The 21093-nt window shown below is 32.7% G+C and overlaps 1 protein-coding gene across 2 annotated transcripts in view; it reads left to right on the forward strand.

Annotated features, from left to right (window-relative positions):
• The window catches only part of LOC110451062 (nuclear hormone receptor HR96-like), a 297379-nt gene that overhangs the window by 163342 nt on the left and 112944 nt on the right, over window positions 1–21093 (forward strand). The window contains exon 1 of one of the 2 annotated variants that reach the window (XM_021498912.1): window positions 456–2488. The exons of the other annotated variant lie outside the window; for it this stretch is intronic. Coding sequence (XP_021354587.1) covers window positions 2291–2488 — 198 coding nt within the window. The 5' untranslated portion in view covers window positions 456–2290. Of the gene's footprint in view, window positions 1–455; window positions 2489–21093 lie in introns of those variants that run through there. 2 annotated transcript variants of the gene reach the window in all.

A 21093-nucleotide genomic window follows, 5' to 3' on the forward strand; every position in this document is an offset into this window, starting at 1 on the left:
ACTGGACATTATAAACATTGTAAGATATACACTGGGGTAGATAGGAGAAATGGAACTGGGCATTATAAACATTGTGAGATAAACACTGGGGTAGATAGGAGAAATGGTACTGGAAATTATAAACATTGTGAGATATACACTGGGGTAGATATGTGAAATGAAACTTTGTGAAGTATTCTGTGGTAGATATGTGAAACAGCACTATATAAATACACTATAAATATGATGAACTATTCTGTGACAGAAACGTGAAACAGCACTAATACACTATAATTGTGATGAACTATTGTGTGGTACATACGTGAAACAGTATTATACACGAGATACAATATCCCGTTTTTGTGTAAAACACAGCAGGCCAGTAAGTACAAACCTATCATAGTTATATTATCTGTGTAGGACTTTCTATTTGAGGCTCTAGGTTTGTTCTGCCTGTGTTACATACTATATGAACCATACCAGGGCTGGCAGGGATTCCAAGGGTGCCAGTCGGGACAGCGTAAATGGAGCAGTAGTAGGCATAGGACTGCCAGGCCCTGACTGGACTGACTTAAGCTGGGAGAGGATCCTGACTGGAGTGTAGTGCACAGTGTCTGGGGAGTAACCAGGTTCTGTTTTGGTACTACTCTTACTGGTGTAACAGAGCGTAAGGACTGGTGTATCAGGACTGGCCACTGTATGTATGTACCTATGTACCTGTGTGGCGGTATTTATATCCTTGATACACATATGTGTGTGTAGATTTCTCACACTGCTCCAAGTTCATACTTATAAGTAAGCAGAGGTATTGTCTCATTAACGGTGTAACCTCTATACCTGAGCATCTCACCTGTCTGGTCTTAAATCCTTACCAGACAGCGCAATGACTTGAGAGACACATGTCTAAACAAACAGCAACAACGACAGTTTGACAACAAAAACGGCGACGATTTAGTAGTTAGGTTGGCGTGCCTGTGTGTGGATCTATACACTCCACTAAACAGTGAATCAAACGGACCGAATGAGAGGAGGAGGAGTAAGGTCAGGTGAGGACTCCTGGGATCACAGCGGCCCTTCTCAGGTTAGAGGTCTGTCCCTACAGGTAGGGTACAACAAGTAAACACAAACTTGTGTCAGCTATACTACTGTGAATACCGTCTGTACTACCTATACATGCAGTCAACCTAAATTTTCACTGACTAATAATAGTGACACTAAAAAATCATATACTTCAAGTGTAATTTACCTGTGTATATTAGTGATATTTACCTGTAGAATATTTTTCTCGGAAACACTACAGCGGTTCAGTTGGAGAAGAAACAAACAGTAAAAAGTACATGTGGACTTAATTTAGCTTTCAAGTCAGTCAGCTTACGGAAGACACTAGGTGATTCGACTCGAGAAGAGGGGACATTCGCGTAGGTAGTGACACCATCGTGTGTGTGTAAATGGGCTTTCCTGCATTACTACCAGAACAGTTTTATTGTCACGTCGACCAGCTTGTGTAGCCGAGTTATAATTAGGAGTTACGTTGTAAAATTTCATTAAGTCGTGTAGTAAGAGGATTCTCAGGCTCCAGGCTCGCAAAGGAAAATTAAGCGAGTACATCAGACTTCAGACGGGGTTTGTAAAAATATCACAAATACAATAGTGTATTGCAAAAATATTGACCTAAAATGTTGTTATTGGGTAATTTACTGTGTGTTTTCTAGTAGAATAATAATACTAATGTCCTTTCCTTGTATAAGGTATATAATCACCCTGTGGAGATTCTTGATGATAACCAATTAACAGATAGTATCACAGTCGAACATTTCTGGGATTAAATCGTGTAAGGTTTTACAAACTGTAAATAGATTGTCAGTTTGGTTTGGACTAAGGACGAGCGTGCCTACAGTGTTGTATAGAAGTGAATCCCATGGCAGCACACTGAGAGAGTAGTATTGGAGTGTACCCTACCACAAACCACGACCACGTGAGGGCCTGAATAAATACATCTCTCCTCCCTCTGTCCCCACTCTCCCAGCATCTTGGGTTGCGGAAAGGAAACTCCACCAATACGGAGAGTTTGGACCAGATTCCAGTGGAATAGTTCAATATCATCATTGGACCGGGAAATTGTACACAGTGTTACCCATCCACGCCCATAGTACAACAACACTCCAACAGATACTCATTCATGTGACCGCTGTGTTGGAACAGAAAGTTTACCGAAGGAATTGAGCATCATCAGTGTAATGTGTTAACACCATTGTTTTGAGGAGTTTTTCTTCCTTAACACCAAAACATATATCTAGGAGTTCATCATATTATGTGTGCTAAGATGCAGGAGCCAAATTACTACTTCTGTCAAAGTTCAACACTGCAGACTACTACCCAGGGGAAGGAGCGCCACCCCTTTATGGCTACTGCCATCCCGGGGCCCGGGCCAGCGGGGCAGGGCCTGGGCGGAGTTCCCTCATACATGGACTATGAGTGTTACGATTACAAACCTTCGTCAGACTCAGAGGTACGTACATACTTATCTGACATCAGTATTATATACTATTTCATCCCTGGGTCACAGACATTATGACACCAGTACCGTCATTATCCTCGGTAACATTCTGAAAACAGGATAATTTCTACAAATTTTTAATTCAATGCTAATAAGGACACATGATTATAAATTATTAAAAAACACTTATAGATCGCTACGTACAATCACTACAAACCTAGCCTATATACCATTAGTATCCAAACTCCTTCCAGACATACTGACACAAATATTTTGATATCATTTATGTTTGTTTTGACACTTTTAAATTATGCGATGATTCTACACCATTTAATGGAAAATAGGACTCAAACATATGTGATCATCACAAAGCATATCAAAGGATGGTGAATATACAATTGATAAAAAATAGGCACTATTAGATTAGGAAGTAAAATCAAATTAATTAAAAAGTATGATAATAATTAATTAAAAATTAAGATAGCATTTATTTAAAAAGTAAGATAATACTGATTAATAAATAAAATGGTATTTTATTGAGGAGAATATATCATTGACAATAGTCAACAAATTGTTTTGATCACATGACACATGGAAAACAGTTCTTTACCTAAGGCAGTTTGCAATCTTAACAAACTCTGATTGTGAAAATTGGATGGAAATGTTAAAGTCATCGTAACAGAGTTAGTTGTAGAGTTGTCCTTTTGTGTTTTATTGAGAAGAGGTTTGATACTGCAATAGGGTGACAATTAGTTCTGTGACACCTGGTGTAGAGTAGCCCATTGTAGAATTACTCTCACGTTTGAACACTGTAGGGACAGATGAGGCTACTTCATCCTTACAAACCCTGTTGTGTTGGATAGGCCGTAACATAGCAAAGCTTCATTTCTACAACCCCAAACAGCCTCTCTAACTATTTCTACAACTTGCCTCTAACTATTTCTACAACTCCAAACAGCCTCTCTAACTATTTCTACAACTCCAAACATCCTCTCTAACTATTTCTAAATCTTCAAACATTGTCCGTAATTAACACTCATTAAGGAAATTGATCTCAGCTACAATACGACTAGAAAATAATGAATATGTAAATATGTCAATGTCTAACAAACTTTCCCACCAGTAATTGATTAGCTAGGAAATCTCTTTGCTCACTCCAATATATAAATTGTTCATCAAGTTTTGAAAAGATTGTGAAATTTCATAGTAAAGCACTTTGATGAAAAACACATCAAAATTGATTTTAAGCATAACATTATTTGTTTTGAATGTATTGAAACTTAAATATCAAAAAAGATATATGAAATATAAATATATAAAAATAAAATAAACATTTAAATAACAAAAAACCATTTACGGTAAACATTTTTAAATGTAAATTTTTCTTCAATGTGATTTATTGTGATTAATCTATTCTGCTGTTAAATAGTTATGCAATTTTATTACCATTTTCGATCATGTATATCAACACAACCCTTAAAGATGCATTTCAAAAGAATTTTTCATATTTTCATTGTTATCAAACATTTCAAATTCAATTAATGATAAAATAAAGATGTTGTATATGCAGCCAATAATGTTCCAAAAGAATATCGCATTTTAACAGCCCGTCAGTATGGGAGACGTTTTGATAATATTGATAATGTCAGCATCAATAATGTCTTTATGCACTAGCGTGTGTAGGTAAACATGGGAACTGTTGTGCTGAATTTTATAAACCATCCAACTTAAAAACAGTCAATATTTCTGTTGCTTTCTGATAATTCTACTCTGAAATAACTCTACCAACATGCACCATTACTAGATACATCAGTTTATCCTTCAGAATGGAAACTGATGTCCAAAATTGTATGCTTACTAATAAAATTATTTAAAGATCTTTTACTTGATAAACTCATTTTAAAGGAGTCTGTACAATTTACTAAGTGATGTCCTGCACTTAATTGATTTTAGAAAAATCATAATTCACAGAAAAAGTCTGTTTTAGATACATCATAAATCTTTCTAAAAATAAGTTTGTTATTTAGAAAGCTAGAAATTCCTGTCGTAATTTTCTGCTAAGTTTTCATGTGTAAAACTTGTCATAGAACTTACATTACAATCAATCAAATGTTTAAGTCACATGATGACTGTACAAAATTATAAATCAGAGAATAAGGTAAATAGGGTACAGGTATAAAATGTAGGTAAAACCAGGTAAATATAGGTAAAACTGGATACACAAGTGCAGTTAAAAAGAGGGATTACAATTGCTGAATGATTATAGCCGTATTTTGTATTTACTTATTTTCTGCGTTGCCATTAAGTAAATATTTAACAGGATATAGAATGTAGACTGAATAAAACTAGGTCAAATGTTCTAACCGGTATACCAGTGCAGATCTATAGCTATCTGTTTTTTATAGGGCTAAGGTTCAACACAAACCCTTTGTAGATAAGTTGGGTACAAACGGTTTTGGATACTGAAGGTCGAATGGTATGTTGTGTGTGTATTTGATGGATGTAGGCATGATACACTTTTAAAATTTAGATACATAAAAATCATTCCGGTCTTATCGTTGCAAAAATTTACTCCTAAAAAATATGAAATGATTGCATCATGTAGAAATATATTACTTTCCCTAAGCATCCTCTCCCCTATCTTGTCAGCCTTGTAGATAACCAAACATTCAGGGCACTCCAAAAAAAGGAATTCATCCCAACTACACGGACATTTTCTGTCAGTGCTATTAGATAGCCCTGCATCAACAACACAGTATTCTGGTACTTTTCAAACTCCTTCCACTGACTTCATTTTATAGATTTTCTATTTAACTTCAGCTGGTACCTTTATCCGAAAGGGAAAAAAATCTGATTTTTAAGAGTAAAAACTTAAATTCTTCTTGCACAGATAAGTTTACCGAACTGGAAAATGGTGTTAGCCTAACACATGTCTATAATGCAGTTTTTGTAGATAGGCCGGCATATCTGGAAAACTGAGATTAACATTTGAATATCTAAGATTGTAGCTCTCCTAATAAATAAGTTTGATTTGGTACAAAAAACATGTTTCCACACGTTTACAGTCCCTACTGTGCGTGTTGATAGTCAACATAGAAAAAATAATCTAAAACAATGAATGTAATTCTTAATTAATAAATTGGTCACATTTATCTCTGCTAGAATTAAAATACTACGATATCTACCAATGTTGAAATATCTGCAATATATGAGCAATGTTTATGTTTTTAATGAAACCATATAATTTATAAATTGAAAAACAATTATAAGGCAGTAATAATTGTAAACTCTTTTGAGCAAATTTATTTTTCATTATTCAAAAAAATAAAAGATGATGATTGAGTAGTATTCGGTGGTAGTTTTTACAGACGGAAGTTGGTTAGATACAGAAGGAGGGGGGATTTTGTTTTCGTTCCTCCTTTGGGATTGTAATATCCTATAACATAGTCAAAGATTAAAACAGATTAATCTTATCCGTTGGAAGCAGCCTTGATTTGGAAAGATTTGTAGCATTGAAATTAAAATAAAAGAGGCAGCCAAGGTTTTTGATAAAATGCTATAAATCTCTGAAATTTTTGGAAAAGCACCCCTGCTTAGATATCTCATTGTACATAGGAGGAAAGGCGCCAATCAGTTCTTTGTTTTCGATTCAATCTAGTGTGATCATTAATCTTGATCTGCTGGCTCAGATATTCGGTCAGTAAAACTGCTCATCCTGAACATTTGATATAGTGTCAGATTCCCACAAGTGAAATGGAACTCTTTTAAGATGTGAAGCATTGTTGTTCATTGAATCGAAGTGATAAACAATGATTGCATGTATTGGAGTATTTTCATTTTACAATATTTAACTTCCCTTTTGTAGTAGATTTAATCCGTTTCTGTTACGACCTCATTTTATAACCTCAGTTCAAATAAGAATATATTCAAAAATTGATCCATTGTTGATATCATTTAAAAAATTGATCCATTGTTGATATCATTTAAAAAATTGATCCATTTTTGATATCATTTAAAAATTGATCCATTTTTGATATCATTTAAAAAATTGATCCATTGTTGATATCATTTTTAAAAAAATGTGCTGTCAGACCTGTTAGCTTCCTCTCTATTTAGTTTTTTGATTTTTTTAGATCAAATTTCAAAAAAAGTGAAAATGAAATTATTTATAAAAAAATAATAATTTAAAAGCGATCTTTAAATCTTCAAAAAATTTCTTAAGAAATTATTTGATGGAAAATACTGTGACCATTATATTTTTTAATCTTAATTGATTAAATTATCACTTTAATCAAATCTGTTAAGTTGTATTAATATATATTTGTATATGGTCTATACTGAAACTGGATGTAAAGCTATGTGTAGTGTATTGATTGGACATGATTACATGAAGGTGTCGAGGGGTTGTCAAACAACATAGCTGGGGCTGATCTTCCATTCATCCAATATCACATTGTCATGTATCATATTCTCTCTGTATTTCCCTATTTGATCAGATTTAATGGGTTGGTAAAAAAGGTGCAGTTGGAAATATTTTAATCAAAAACTTTAACACATCAGATTAGATAAAGATTTATTCTTAGCTCTGTGAAAAGGAAACTTGGAATACAATGTGTTAAACGCACTATAACATCTTCCTGAAGATGCAAGACTTCGGTACCCGCTTCTGATGAAATTGGGGCCCGAGATGATGACAAATAGTATCGCCTTGATGGGAAGGAAACTGGAATATCACATTATCGGTATGAATGGCAAGTGTCATGTCGCGTTGATAAATATACCAAAGCAAAGTCGGAGATGCTATTTGTCAAATCCTTCCACATCTCCACCCATTACTCGGGGTATTATGTAACAACCGTTAGGCATACACAATGCATCATTCCGTTTGACAATAATTTTAACTTTTAAAATCAATTTTCAAACAAAGGAGTAAAATTTGTAGTTGTTAAGTCGTGGTGGAAGAATTGTGTTTTGGCACACAGAGTGAACAGGGTTTAAGTTCCTTATGTCTTCTGTCACATTTACTGGCTCATGTGTGACTGTTTATCCAGAGTTGGCACATTCTAGATTTTACTGTAAAGATTTGTCCAAATTTATTATACAATTTAATTCATTTAGTATCTAGAGAAATCAGATCAGTGTGTTTATTTCGCTTTTGTTATCAATTTTGTGAATTTAATATTATCCTGTTATGTTACTGCAGATATCAGACGTTTCGCTGTTAACGTCCGTTTCTGTAGACTGGAGATGTTGAGATGTACTTTGTGACAGATATCTAACATTTCACTGTTAAAATCTGATTTCTGTAGACTGGAGATGTTTGAGATGTACTTTGTGACAGATATCTAACATTTCACTGTTAAAATCTGATTTCTGTAGACTGGAGATGTTTGAGATGTACTTTGTGACAGATATCTAACATTTCACTGTTAAAATCTGATTTCTGTAGACTGGAGATGTTTGAGATGTACTTTGTGACAGATATCTAACATTTCACTGTTAAAATCTGATTTCTGTAGACTGGAGATGTTTGAGATGTACTTTGTGACAGATATCTAACATTTCACTGTTAAAATCTGATTTCTGTAGACTGGAGATGTTTGAGATGTACTTTGTGACAGATATCTAACATTTCACTGTTAAAATCTGATTTCTGTAGACTGGAGATGTTTGAGATGTACTTTGTGACAGATATCTAACATTTCACTGTTAAAATCTGATTTCTGTAGCTTTGAAATGTTTGAGATGAACTCCGTGACTGATATTAATCAGATGCTGATTCCCTCCTAAGTTAACTTGTTTGTGTTGCGGTGTGAACATTTCATTACACTTTGTAAAATAATTGAGCATTCCAGTCTTTGTCTTGTTTTTAATTGTCCGGGGGTAAAATTATTTGCAAATGACGATTATTTTGTCATTCTCTTTAGATGGTTTGTTTGTCCTACTAATGTTTATCTGTTGTTTGTAAGATTAGAAACCAGAGATTTAAAACAAGGAGAAGTTTATCAAGGCAGAGAAAGTTCTTAATCAGGATGTAATTCAGCTGTATTGTTTACGATACACAGACAAATATAGGATGATGAACGGAAGACTGTATTTATACATATATATAATATAACACTGACACTATTACTCATTGGAAAATAGATATAACTCTGTCTCCATAGAGACATCTTACTATAACTATGTCTCCATAGAAACTTCTTACTATAACTCTGCCTCTATAGAAACATCTTACTATAACTCGGTCTCTATAGAAACATCTTACTATAACCCTGTCTCTATAGAAACATCTTACTATTACTTACATTTGTCAATCTCTATATAATCATTACTTACATTTGTCAATCTCTATAAAAACATTACTTACATTTGTCAATCTCTTTAGAAATGTTACCTACATTTGTCAATCTCTATAGAAATATTACTTACATTTGTAAATCTCTATAAAAACATTACTTACATTTGTCAATATCTATAGAAATGTTACTTACATTTGCCAATTTCTATAGAAATATTACTTACATTTGTCAATCTCTATAAAAACATTACTTACATTTGTCAATATCTATAAAAACATTACTTACATTTGTCAATATCTATAAAAACATTACTTACATTTGTCAATCTCTTTAGAAATGTTACCTACATTTGTCAATCTCTATAGGAACATTACTTACATTTGTCAATCTCTATAAAAACATTACTTACATTTGTCAATATCTATAGAAATGTTACTTACATTTGTCAATCTCTATATAATCATTACTTACATTTGTCAATCTCTATAGAAATATTACTTACATTTGTCAATCTCTATAAAAACATTACTTACATTTGTCAATATCTATAAAAACATTACTTACATTTGTCAATCTCTATAGAAACGTTACCTACATTTGTCAATCTCTATAGAAATGTTCCTTGCATTTGTCAATCTCTATAGAAACATTTCCTACATTTGTCAATCTCTATAGAAACGTTACTTACATTTGTCAATCTCTATATAATCATTACTTACATTTGTCAATCTCTATAAAAACATTACTTACATTTGTCAATATCTATAAAAACATTACTTACATTTGTCAATCTCTATAGAAACGTTACCTACATTTGTCAATCTCTATAGGAACATTACTTACATTTGTCAATCTCTATAGAAATATTACTTACATTTGTCAATCTCTATAGAAACTTTACTTACATTTGTCAATCTCTATAGAAACACTACTTACATTTGTCAATCTCTATAGAAACTTTACCTACATTTTTCAATCTCTATATAAACATTACTTACATTTGTCAATCTCTATATAATCATTACTTACATTTGTCAATCTCTATAAAAACATTACTTACATTTGTCAATCTCTTTAGAAATGTTACCTACATTTGTCAATCTCTATAGAAATGTTCCTTGCATTTGTCAATCTCTATAGAAACATGACTTACATTTGTCAATCTCTATAGAAACTTTACCTACATTTTTCAATCTCTATAGAAACATTACTTAAATTTGTCAATCTCTATAAAAACATTACTTACATTTGTCAATCTCTTTAGAAATGTTACCTACATTTGTCAATCTCTATAGAAATGTTACTTACATTTGCCAATTTCTATAGAAATATTACTTACATTTGTCAATCTCTATAAAAACATTACTTACATTTGTCAATATCTATAAAAACATTACTTACATTTGTCAATCTCTTTAGAAATGTTACCTACATTTGTCAATCTCTATAGGAACATTACTTACATTTGTCAATCTCTATATAATCATTACTTACATTTGTCAATCTCTATATAATCATTACTTACATTTGTCAATCTCTATAAAAACATTACTTACATTTGTCAATCTCTTTAGAAATGTTACCTACATTTGTCAATCTCTATAGGAACATTACTTACATTTGTCAATCTCTTTAGAAATGTTACCTACATTTGTCAATCTCTATAGGAACATTACCTACATTTGTCAATCTCTATAGAAATGTTACTTACATTTGTAAATCTCAATAGAAATGTTACTTACATTTGTCAATTTCTATATAAATATTACTTACATTTGTAAATCTCTATAAAAACATTACTTACATTTGTCAATATCTATAAAAACATTACTTACATTTGTCAATCTCTTTAGAAATGTTACCTACATTTGTCAATCTCTATAGAAACGTTACTTACATTTGTCAATCTCTATAGAAACGTTACCTACATTTGTCAATCTCTATAGAAACACTACTTACATTTGTCAATCTCTATAGAAACTTTACCTACATTTTTCAATCTCTATATAAACATTACTTACATTTGTCAATCTCTTTAGAAATGTTACCTACATTTGTCAATCTCTATAGGAACATTACCTACATTTGTCAATCTCTATAGAAACACTACTTACATTTGTCAATCTCTATAGAAACGTTACTTACATTTGTCAATCTCTATAGAAACTTTACTTACATTTGTCAATCTCTATAGAAATATTACTTACATTTGTAAATCTCTATCAAAACATTACTTACATTTGTCAATCTCTTTAGAAATGTTACCTACATTTGTCAATCTCTATAGGAACATTACTTACATTTGTCAATCTCTATAGAAATATTACTTACATTTGTCAATCTCTATAGAAATATTACTTACATTTGTAAATCTCTATCAAAACATTACTTACATTTGTCAATCTCTTTAGAAATGTTACCTACATTTGTCAATCTCTATAGAAATATTACTTACATTTGTCAATCTCTATAGAAACATTAATTACATTTGTCAATCTCTATAAAAACATTACTTACATTTGTCAATCTCTATATAATCATTACTTACATTTGTCAATCTCTATATAATCATTACTTACATTTGTCAATCTCTATATAATCATTACTTACATTTGTCAATCTCTATAAAAACATTACTTACATTTGTCAATCTCTTTAGAAATGTTACCTACATTTGTCAATCTCTATAGAAACGTTACTTACATTTGTCAATCTCTATAGAAACGTTACCTACATTTGTCAATCTCTATAGGAACATTACTTACATTTGTCAATCTCTTTAGAAATGTTACCTACATTTGTCAATCTCTATAGAAATGTTCCTTGCATTTGTCAATCTCTATAGAAACATTTCCTACATTTGTCAATCTCTATAGAAATATTACTTACATTTGTCAATCTCTATAGAAATGTTCCTTGCATTTGTCAATCTCTATAGAAACATGACTTACATTTGTCAATCTCTATAGAAACTTTACTTACATTTGTCAATCTCTATAGAAACGTTACCTACATTTGTCAATCTCTATAGAAACATTTCCTACATTTGTCAATCTCTATAGAAATGTTACTTACATTTGTAAATCTCAATAGAAATGTTACTTACATTTGTCAATTTCTATAGAAACATTACTTACATTTGTCACTCTCTATAAAAACATTACTTACATTTGTCAATATCTATAAAAACATTACTTACATTTGTCAATATCTATAGAAATGTTACTTACATTTGTAAATCTCAATAGAAATGTTACTTACATTTGTCAATTTCTATATAAATATTACTTACATTTGTAAATCTCTATAAAAACATTACTTACATTTGTCAATCTCTATAGAAACATTATCTACATTTGTCAATCTCTATAGAAATGTTACTTACATTTGTCAATTTCTATAGAAATATTACTTACATTTGTAAATCTCTATAAAAACATTACTTACATTTGTCAATCTCTATAGAAATGTTACTTACATTTGTCAATCTCAATAGAAATGTTACTTACATTTGTCAATCTCTATAGAAACATTACTTACATTTGTCAATCTCTTTAGAAATATTACTTACATTTGTCAATCTCTATAGAAATATTACTTACATTTGTCAATCTCTTTATAAATGTTACCTACATTTGTCAATCTCTATAGAAATATTACTTACATTTGTCAATCTCTTTATAAATGTTACCTACATTTGTCAATCTCTATAGAAATTTTACTTACATTTGTCAATCTCTATAGAAATATTACCTCCATTTGTCAATCTCTATAGAAATATTACTTACATTTGTCAATCTCTATAGAATCATTACTTACATTTGTCAATCTCTATAGAATCATTACTTACATTTGTCAATCTCTATAGAATCATTACTTACATTTGTCAATCTCTATAGAATCATTACTTACATTTGTCAATCTCTATAGAATCATTACTTACATTTGTCAATCTCTATAGAATCATTACTTACATTTGTCAATCTCTATAGAATCATTACTTACATTTGTCAATCTCTATAGAAATGTTACTTACATTTGTCAATCTCTTTAGAAATGTTACCTACATTTGTCAATCTCTATAGAAAAATTACTTACATTTGTCAATCTCTATAGAATCATTACTTACATTTGTCAATCTCTATAGAATCATTACTTACATTTGTCAATCTCTATAGAATCATTACTTACATTTGTCAATCTCTATAGAAACATTACCTACATTTGTCAATCTCTATAGAAATTTTACTTACATTTGTCAATCTCTATAGAAATATTACCTACATTTGTCAATCTCTATAGAAACATTACTTAAATTTGTCAATCTCTATAGAAATATTACTTCCATTTGTCAATCTCTATAGAAATATTACTTAAATTTGTCAATCTCTATAGAAACATTACTTACATTTGGCAATCTCTATAGAAATATTACTTACATTTGTCAATCTCATTATAAATGTTACCTACATTTGTCAATCTCTATAGAAACATTACCTACATTTGTCAATCTCTATAGAAATGTTACTTACATTTGTCAATCTCTATAGAATCATTACTTACATTTGTCAATCTCTATAGAATCATTACTTACATTTGTCAATCTCTATAGAATCATTACTTACATTTGTCAATCTCTATAGAATCATTACTTACATTTGTCAATCTCTATAGAATCATTACTTACATTTGTCAATCTCTATAGAAACATTACCTACATTTGTCAATCTCTATAGAAATATTACTTACATTCGTCAATCTCTATAGAAATATTACTTACATTCGTCAATCTCTATAGAAATATTACTTACATTTGTCAATCTCTTTATAAATGTTACTTACATTTGTCAATCTCTATAGAAACATTACCTACATTTGTCAATCTCTATAGAAACATTACCTACATTTGTCAATCTCTATAGAAATTTTACTTACATTTGTCAATCTCTATAGAAACATTACTTTCATTTGTCAATCTCTTTAGAAATGTTACCTACATTTGTCAATCTCTATAGAAATATTACTTACATTTGTCAATCTCTATAGAAATATTACTTAAAGAGAAACATAAAATTTTAAGGAAGACTCCTCATTTGCATACAGATTTCACTGTGATATTGTTACAAAGCGATTTGGTTTATTTTTAGCCTGGAAATGTTATGTATTTGAGTGGCGGCATGCATCACATGCACTATAAATAGAGACGTGTTCTGCTGGGTTTGTCTGCCAGCGATATATTCTCTTTAACTTGAGTCAGATGTTTTAGATACAGTTAAACTATCACTGGCAGTATTTATTTACTACATACATGGACTGGTATATATAGATGTGTAAGCACATTCAGTATCTTTATGGGTAACATTTAAATCTTCACTTACATAATATTCCTCATTGGTAGTATACTTATGTTAATGGGTTGGTGATCCTATCTGTTTAAGTTTGTTGTTGTAAATTAAACCTACCTGTACATTGTCTACAATTTACCAGGGGCCTTATTTAATATTCACAAGCTTTGACACACTAAGAGAATTAAGACGCATCTTCAGGAATCAGGGACCATATAATATTTTGAGTTCAAGGATAATAATCTTGTGGTGAAGTTGGTAGGGATTTTATCCTTTGTAGTTCGTCCTACAGTTTTCAGTATAGTCATTCTGCATTAAAACGTTTGCACTTCATAACCAATAATTTAATTGCTTTGTGTATAAAAACAGTGACTGGTTTTCTGTCAATTTTTATGACTGAAATATTCAGCTATTTTAATCTCAGTAGATCCATATGTCTTGGTTTACATATATAAGTACCATTTATAATTTGTAATTTAAACCTAACGCAATACATTAAAATATGTTATTCTTTCCACCTGGTCTTTTAAATTCATTGCTGTGTAGTTAATTTGTCTGAATAGACCTGAGACGGGACCTCCATTACTTCTAAGGTAAAACCCAGCCATTGTTGCTATTTTTATCTATGACGGATTGCTGTCACAAGGTGAAAATTGTGTTCATTGCATCCTTTCTCTATTTCACATAAAATTTCAATAAATACTGTCTATCAATCTAAATAAAATCATGCTTAATGTCAGGAATGAAAGTAAATCAATTTGAATATCGCTCCGCGGGGAAAGCGTCGGTACTGTGGTGACTGAGGAACAGTTTGATAGTTGGGACGACTTCATACACAATCTCGTGTATAAAACTACTACAACTTTGTACTTTACCAGTCACTGTCACACAAATAACCTTGAAAGCTATCTTCTGTCTAAATATAAAACTTGTGGAGGTATTGGGTGATAATGAGACGTTTTTGATTACATTGATCTACTGTTTCTAATTAAGTATAGGAGTGTATATATATATATACTAACATATGAATAATGCCCTATGCGTTCAGCTAAGGTGGAGAAGGATTTTGTGTTAGTGGAGGTAAAACGGGCCTGAGGATGAGTTGTATAGCGCGACGTAAATGTGTAGATATAGCTTAATTACCATATAAAATCTAGTAACTCGTAAAACATATAAATCAATTAGACAAATAGAAATCATAAAAATTATTGTAGCCGTGTACATTAAATAAAAACAAACTTTACGTGACCTTAAGTGTGAAGTAAGTGATTTTGTACGTAATATATTTATTTTATCTAAGGTAAATTTAAAGTCGACTGAAATGCAAGACATTTCTTCTTAAAGAAAAAAGTAATTTTAACAGCTTTTTCCCATTGGCAGGCAATTCAATAATCAGATTCACTGAAAAATTAATAAAATTAATCTCATTTCTCAAAAGCATATCTACACCAATATTTTTTTTTTGTGTGAAATAAAAAGTTTTACTGCGAAAGAGACTGACTTTGCGTGCAGTATGTTTTCAGGGTGGTAGGTTCCCCATTGGCCATCACAAAATGCCTATCTTAGGTTTAGTTGCATTAAAAACCATGAACTATATGCAAGCTATTAGAATAGGTATGATGTTCATTGAGGCATTCTGCAAATAAGTCTTTGAGAGCGATTTGTTCTTCAATTTAGTTATGTAATTTTTGATAATATATGTATGGATATAAAACTATATTGCTAACATATGATACAGCTGAAGTGATCTGCAATTAATGGCCTTAAGGCTGTAACATCTCACTAGTGCCAACCAGATGTTTCTCAGCTAAGTGCAGCAACCAGTTTCCCTGAAATTATATCAAGTTTAAGATTTCCTCTCGTATAAAAAGTTATCAGATTGCCACAGTTTATACACTGATTATAGTTTATCTTGAAAATTTAATTGGAAAATGAAGCTTTTTGTAAAATTAAATGAAATAAGAATTTCTAGGAAAAGAATCTAAAGTGAACTTCCAAAATTTAATTTGAATCTCAAAAATGAGACAACAATATTTTGATATTGAAGAGGAATTCATTTGTATGAATGCAGTGTCCCTATTTAAACCATCTCTAGAACTCTAAACTCCAGGGGAAGGCAATACCAATCTGAAATATGAAATTGAAAATGGATGCCCTTCTCTTGTTACAATTTTTGTTAAGAACTGAAATGCAGGAAAATTTCAATTTCCTTGATAGTAAAATAAATCAAAATAATTACATGCTGCATTAACCAATAAAAAGAAACAACTGTCTTTTGCCATGCGAAAAAAGGACAGAATTGATCATTCAAAGTTGATACAAAAAATGTAAATATATTTATAAATGAATGTATTTCTGGCCAATGTCAGGTGATACTGGGTGTTTGTATTAGGAGAAACTGGGTGTTTTTATTAGGAGAAACTTGGTGTTTTTATTAGGTGAAACTGGGTGTTTGTATCTGGTGAAACTGGGTGTTTGTATTAAGTGAACATGGGTGTTTGTATCGGATGATACTGGGTGTTTTCATTAGGTAAAACTGTGTGTTTTTATCAATTGAAACTGGATGTTTGTATCGGGTGAAACTGGGTGTTTTTATTAATTGAAACTGTGTGTTTGTATCGGGTGAAACTGGGTGTTTTTATCGGGTGATACTGGGTGTTTTTATAAGGTGAACATGGGTGTTTGTATTGGGTGAAACTGGGTGTTTTTGTTAAGTGAAACTGGGTGTTTGTATCTGGTGAAACTGGGTGTTTGTATCGGGTGAAACTGGTTGTTTTTGTTAAGTGAAACTGGGTGTTTGTATCAGATGATACTGGGTGTTTTTATTAGGTAAAACTGGTTGTTTTTATTAATTGAAACTGGGTGTTTTTATTAGGCAAAACTGGGTGTTTGTATCGGGTGAAACTGGTTGTTTTTATTAAGTAAAACTGGATGTTTGTACCGGGTGATACTGGGTGTTTTTATTAGGTGAACATGGGTGTTTGTATTGGGTGAAACTGGGTGTTTGTATTGGGTGAAACTGGGTGTTTGTATCTGGTGAAACTGGGTGTTTTTGTTAAGTGAAACTGGGTGTTTGTATCGGATGATACTGGGTGTTTTTATTAAGTAAAACTGGTTGTTTTTATTAATTGAAACTGGGTGTTTTTATTAATTAAAACTGGATGTTTGTATCGGGGGAAACTGGGTGTTTTTATTAATTAAATCTGGATGTTTGTATCGGGTGAAACTGGTTGTTTTTATTAATTGAAACTGGGTGTTTGTATCTGGTGAAACTGGGTGTTTTTGTTAAGTGAAACTGGGTGTTTGTATTGGGTGAATCTGGGTGTTTGTATTGGGTGAAACTTGGTGTTTTTATTAAGTGAACCTGGGTGTTTGTATTGGGTGAAACTTGGTGTTTTTATTAAGTGAACCTGGGTGTTTGTATTGGGTGAAACTGGGTGTTTGTACCGGGAGATACTGGGCGGTTTTATTAGGTGTACCTGGGTGTTTTTATCGGTTGAAACTGGGTGTTTTTATTAAGTGAAACTGGGTGTTTGTACCGGGTGATACTGGGTGTTTTTATTAGGTGAACATGGGTGTTTGTATTGGGTGAAACTGGGTGTTTTTATCAAGTGAAACTGGATGTTTGTACCGGTAGATACTGGTCGGTTTTATTAGGTGTACCTTGGTGTTTTTATCGGGTGATACTGGGTGTTTTTATTAGGTGAACATGGGTGTTTGTATTGGGTGAAACTTGGTGTTTTTATTAAGTGAAACTGGGTGTTTGTATCGGGTGAAGCTGGGTGTTTTTATTAATTGAAATTGTGTGTTTGTATCTGGTGATACTGGGTGTTTTTATGAATTGAAACTGGGTGTTTTTATTAAGTGAAACTGGATGTTTGTACCGGTAGATACTGGGTGGTTTTATTAGGTGTACCTGGGTGTTTTTATCAGTTGAAACTGGGTGTTTTTATTAAGTGAAACTGGGTGTTTGTACCGGGTGAAACTGGGTGTTTTTATTAAGTGAAACTGGATGTTTGTATCTATCGGGTGAACAAAATCTACATGTAATCAAACTGTACAGCAGGTGCTCTGTGATTAGTTGTGAGTATGAATCAATGTTTTCCTCAAGTTACATTTCAAGATTACATCATATGAAATTATGCAATAAAGAAATTTGACATATGTACTGTGAGACATGCATTTGTTGGTGGTATAACAATCAGTGACAGATTCCGCACGCGGAGTGTACACACATAATGATGTCCATGACACCAGCATGCCTTGCATGTCCTTGTCTCATTTACGCTGCAAAAACTATCATAGAGATATAGTCTCTCGAAATTACAAGAAAAATCCAACATTTTTAGAATGTGACACTTCTATCAGCCACATTGTTTCTAATGAGGGCAGGTATCCCTTGTCCCCATTTTGTTTCTGGTGAGGGCAGATATCCCTTGTCCACACTTTGTTTCTGGTGAGGGCAGATATCTCCTGTCCCTGACTTTGTTTCTGGTGAGGGCAGATATCTCCTGTCCCTGACTTTGTTTCTGTTGAGGGCAGATGTCTCCTGTCCCTGACTATGTTTCTGGTAAGGGCAGATATCTCCTGTCCCTGACTTTGTTTCTGGTGAGGGCAGATATCTCCTGTCCCTGACTGTTTCTGGTGAGGGTAGATATCTCCTGTCCCTCACTTTGTTTCTGGTGAGGGCAGATATCTCCTGTCCCTGACTTTGTTTCTGGTGAGGGCAGATATCTCCTGTCCCTGACTTTGTTTCTGATGAGGGCAGATATCTCTTGTCTGCCACGTTACCTTTTTTGAGGGCATATAGCTTGATCTTGTCAGCACATTGCCAGATTTTCTGTCTATCAGTTGAAGGATAGTATAGGGTCTGTGTGATATATGCAACTTTGTATACCCCCCTCCCCTGATTATAGATATAGTCTCTGGGGCTTAACATATATGATATAAATGTGATATCTTAGGGCTATCTATGTAATCCCCAAGGGCTATACTTGGGTGATATATTCCCAAGGGGTTATGTACACCCCAGGGACTGTATGATGTATTCTAGTAACTGAATTGCTTTACGGCCCCTCACTGTACTATACAGCATTAGTATGGCCCACAATCCACATCTATCTATAACTATAAAGCAGAGTTAAGACAACACAATTCAATTTACAGCAATGAATGAAACAAAACGATAAGCAGTAAATCACATCCGGAAATACAAAATCATATTTAAGAATCTTCGCCATATGTGTGCTCGCAATTATGTTTTATCATTTCCAATGTCACGCAGTGATGGAAGACATTTCATTTGGCATAATCATGTTGTAGTTTGTGTCTGAACGAGATAATTAGAAAATGTGCTCACTTAAATTAATCAAAATTTTAGTTCCTTTCAAAATCTAGGTATAATTATCTTTTCAAGAATTCAGAAAACGTTTTGTCTGCGGGCTAGATTTGAGTTTCTGTTGTGACTTGGTTAGCAATATGGATTAATATTGTTTACTTTTACACAGTTAACCAGTAATGTAGAAAGACAAGAATGTATACTGACAAGTTTGCTGGAAACAGTTCCTGATGCACATGCGACATTAACTGTAATTCAGAGTAGGCTTGCAAATTGTATAAACAAAGCGGTTTGTATTGACTTGATTGTGTATGACAGTCAGGATGATGAGAGGTAATGATTTGTAATGAGCACGAGGATGTAACGACGGCCCTCTCACACACACAAATCACACACTATTGATCCCGTGTCACCGCTGATTGTATTCAAACAAAACAATTGTTGAATCCCTGCAGTTCCGTTCAAATTCATCCTTTGGCCCTTGTGCATATTTTTATTCCTTATTCTTTATATTTCTGAAAAATATTTTCAGTCTTGCCAAGATTTTGAGGGTGATTTATTGTAATGTTTTATCTAGGATCGCAGTATTAAGATCAAATTTGTGTTGTCATGGTGTCTCTAGGTTTGTCATAGTGTTGTCATGGAGTCTCTAGGCTTGTCATAGTGTTGTCATGGTGTCTCGATGTTTGCCATAGTGTTGTCATGGTGTCTCGATGTTTGCCATAGTGTTGTCATGGTGTCTCTAGGTTTGTCATAGGATTGTCATGGAGTCTCTAGGTTTGTCATCGTGTTGTCATGGTGGCTCTAGGTTTGTCATAGAGTTGTCATGGTGTCTCTAGGTTTGTCCTAGTGTTGTCATGGTGGCTCTAGGTTTGTCCTAGTGTTGTCATGGTGGCTCTAGGTTTGTCATAGAGTTGTCATGGTGTCTCTAGGTTTGTCCTAGTGTTGTCATGGTGGCTCTAGGTTTGCCATAGTGTTGTCATGGTGTCTCGATGTTTGTCATAGTGTTGTCATGGGGTCTCTAGGTTTGTCATAGTATTGTCATGGTGTCTCTAGGTTTGACATAGTGTTGTCATTATGTGACAGTGCAATCACAGTGCTTTAATATGAAACAGTGCTTTCTTTAACTGAAAATAACCAAATTTTTGAGAATATTATCACATGCAAGTTCTAAATTTAATGAGAACTTTTAATAGTCCCTGGCCTAACAAAGTGTTGAGGTATTACAAACAGGTTCCTTCCATGTGCCTGTCAGTCCAGTTGTTTAATAGTGCCTTTTACTATTAGGGTGCTTCCATGTGTAGTATTAAGATCAAATTTGTGTTGTCATGGTGTCTCTAGGTTTGTCATTGTGTTGTCATGGTGTCTCTAGGTTTGTCATAGTTTTGTCATGGTGGCTCTAGGTTTGTCATTGTGTTGTCATGGTGTCTCTAGGTTTGTCTTAGTGTTGTCATGGTGGCTCTAGGTTTGCCATAGTGTTGTCATGGTGTCTCTAGGTTTGTCATAGTGTTGTCATTATGTGACAGTGCAATCACAGTGCTTTAATATGAAACAGTGCTTGCTTTAACTGAAGATAACCAAATTTTTGAGAATATTATCACATGCAAGTTCTAAATTTAATGAGAACTTTTA

Source organism: Mizuhopecten yessoensis, unplaced genomic scaffold (assembly GCF_002113885.1).
Source record: "Mizuhopecten yessoensis strain PY_sf001 unplaced genomic scaffold, ASM211388v2 scaffold611, whole genome shotgun sequence".
NCBI classification, from domain to species: domain Eukaryota; kingdom Metazoa; phylum Mollusca; class Bivalvia; order Pectinida; family Pectinidae; genus Mizuhopecten; species Mizuhopecten yessoensis.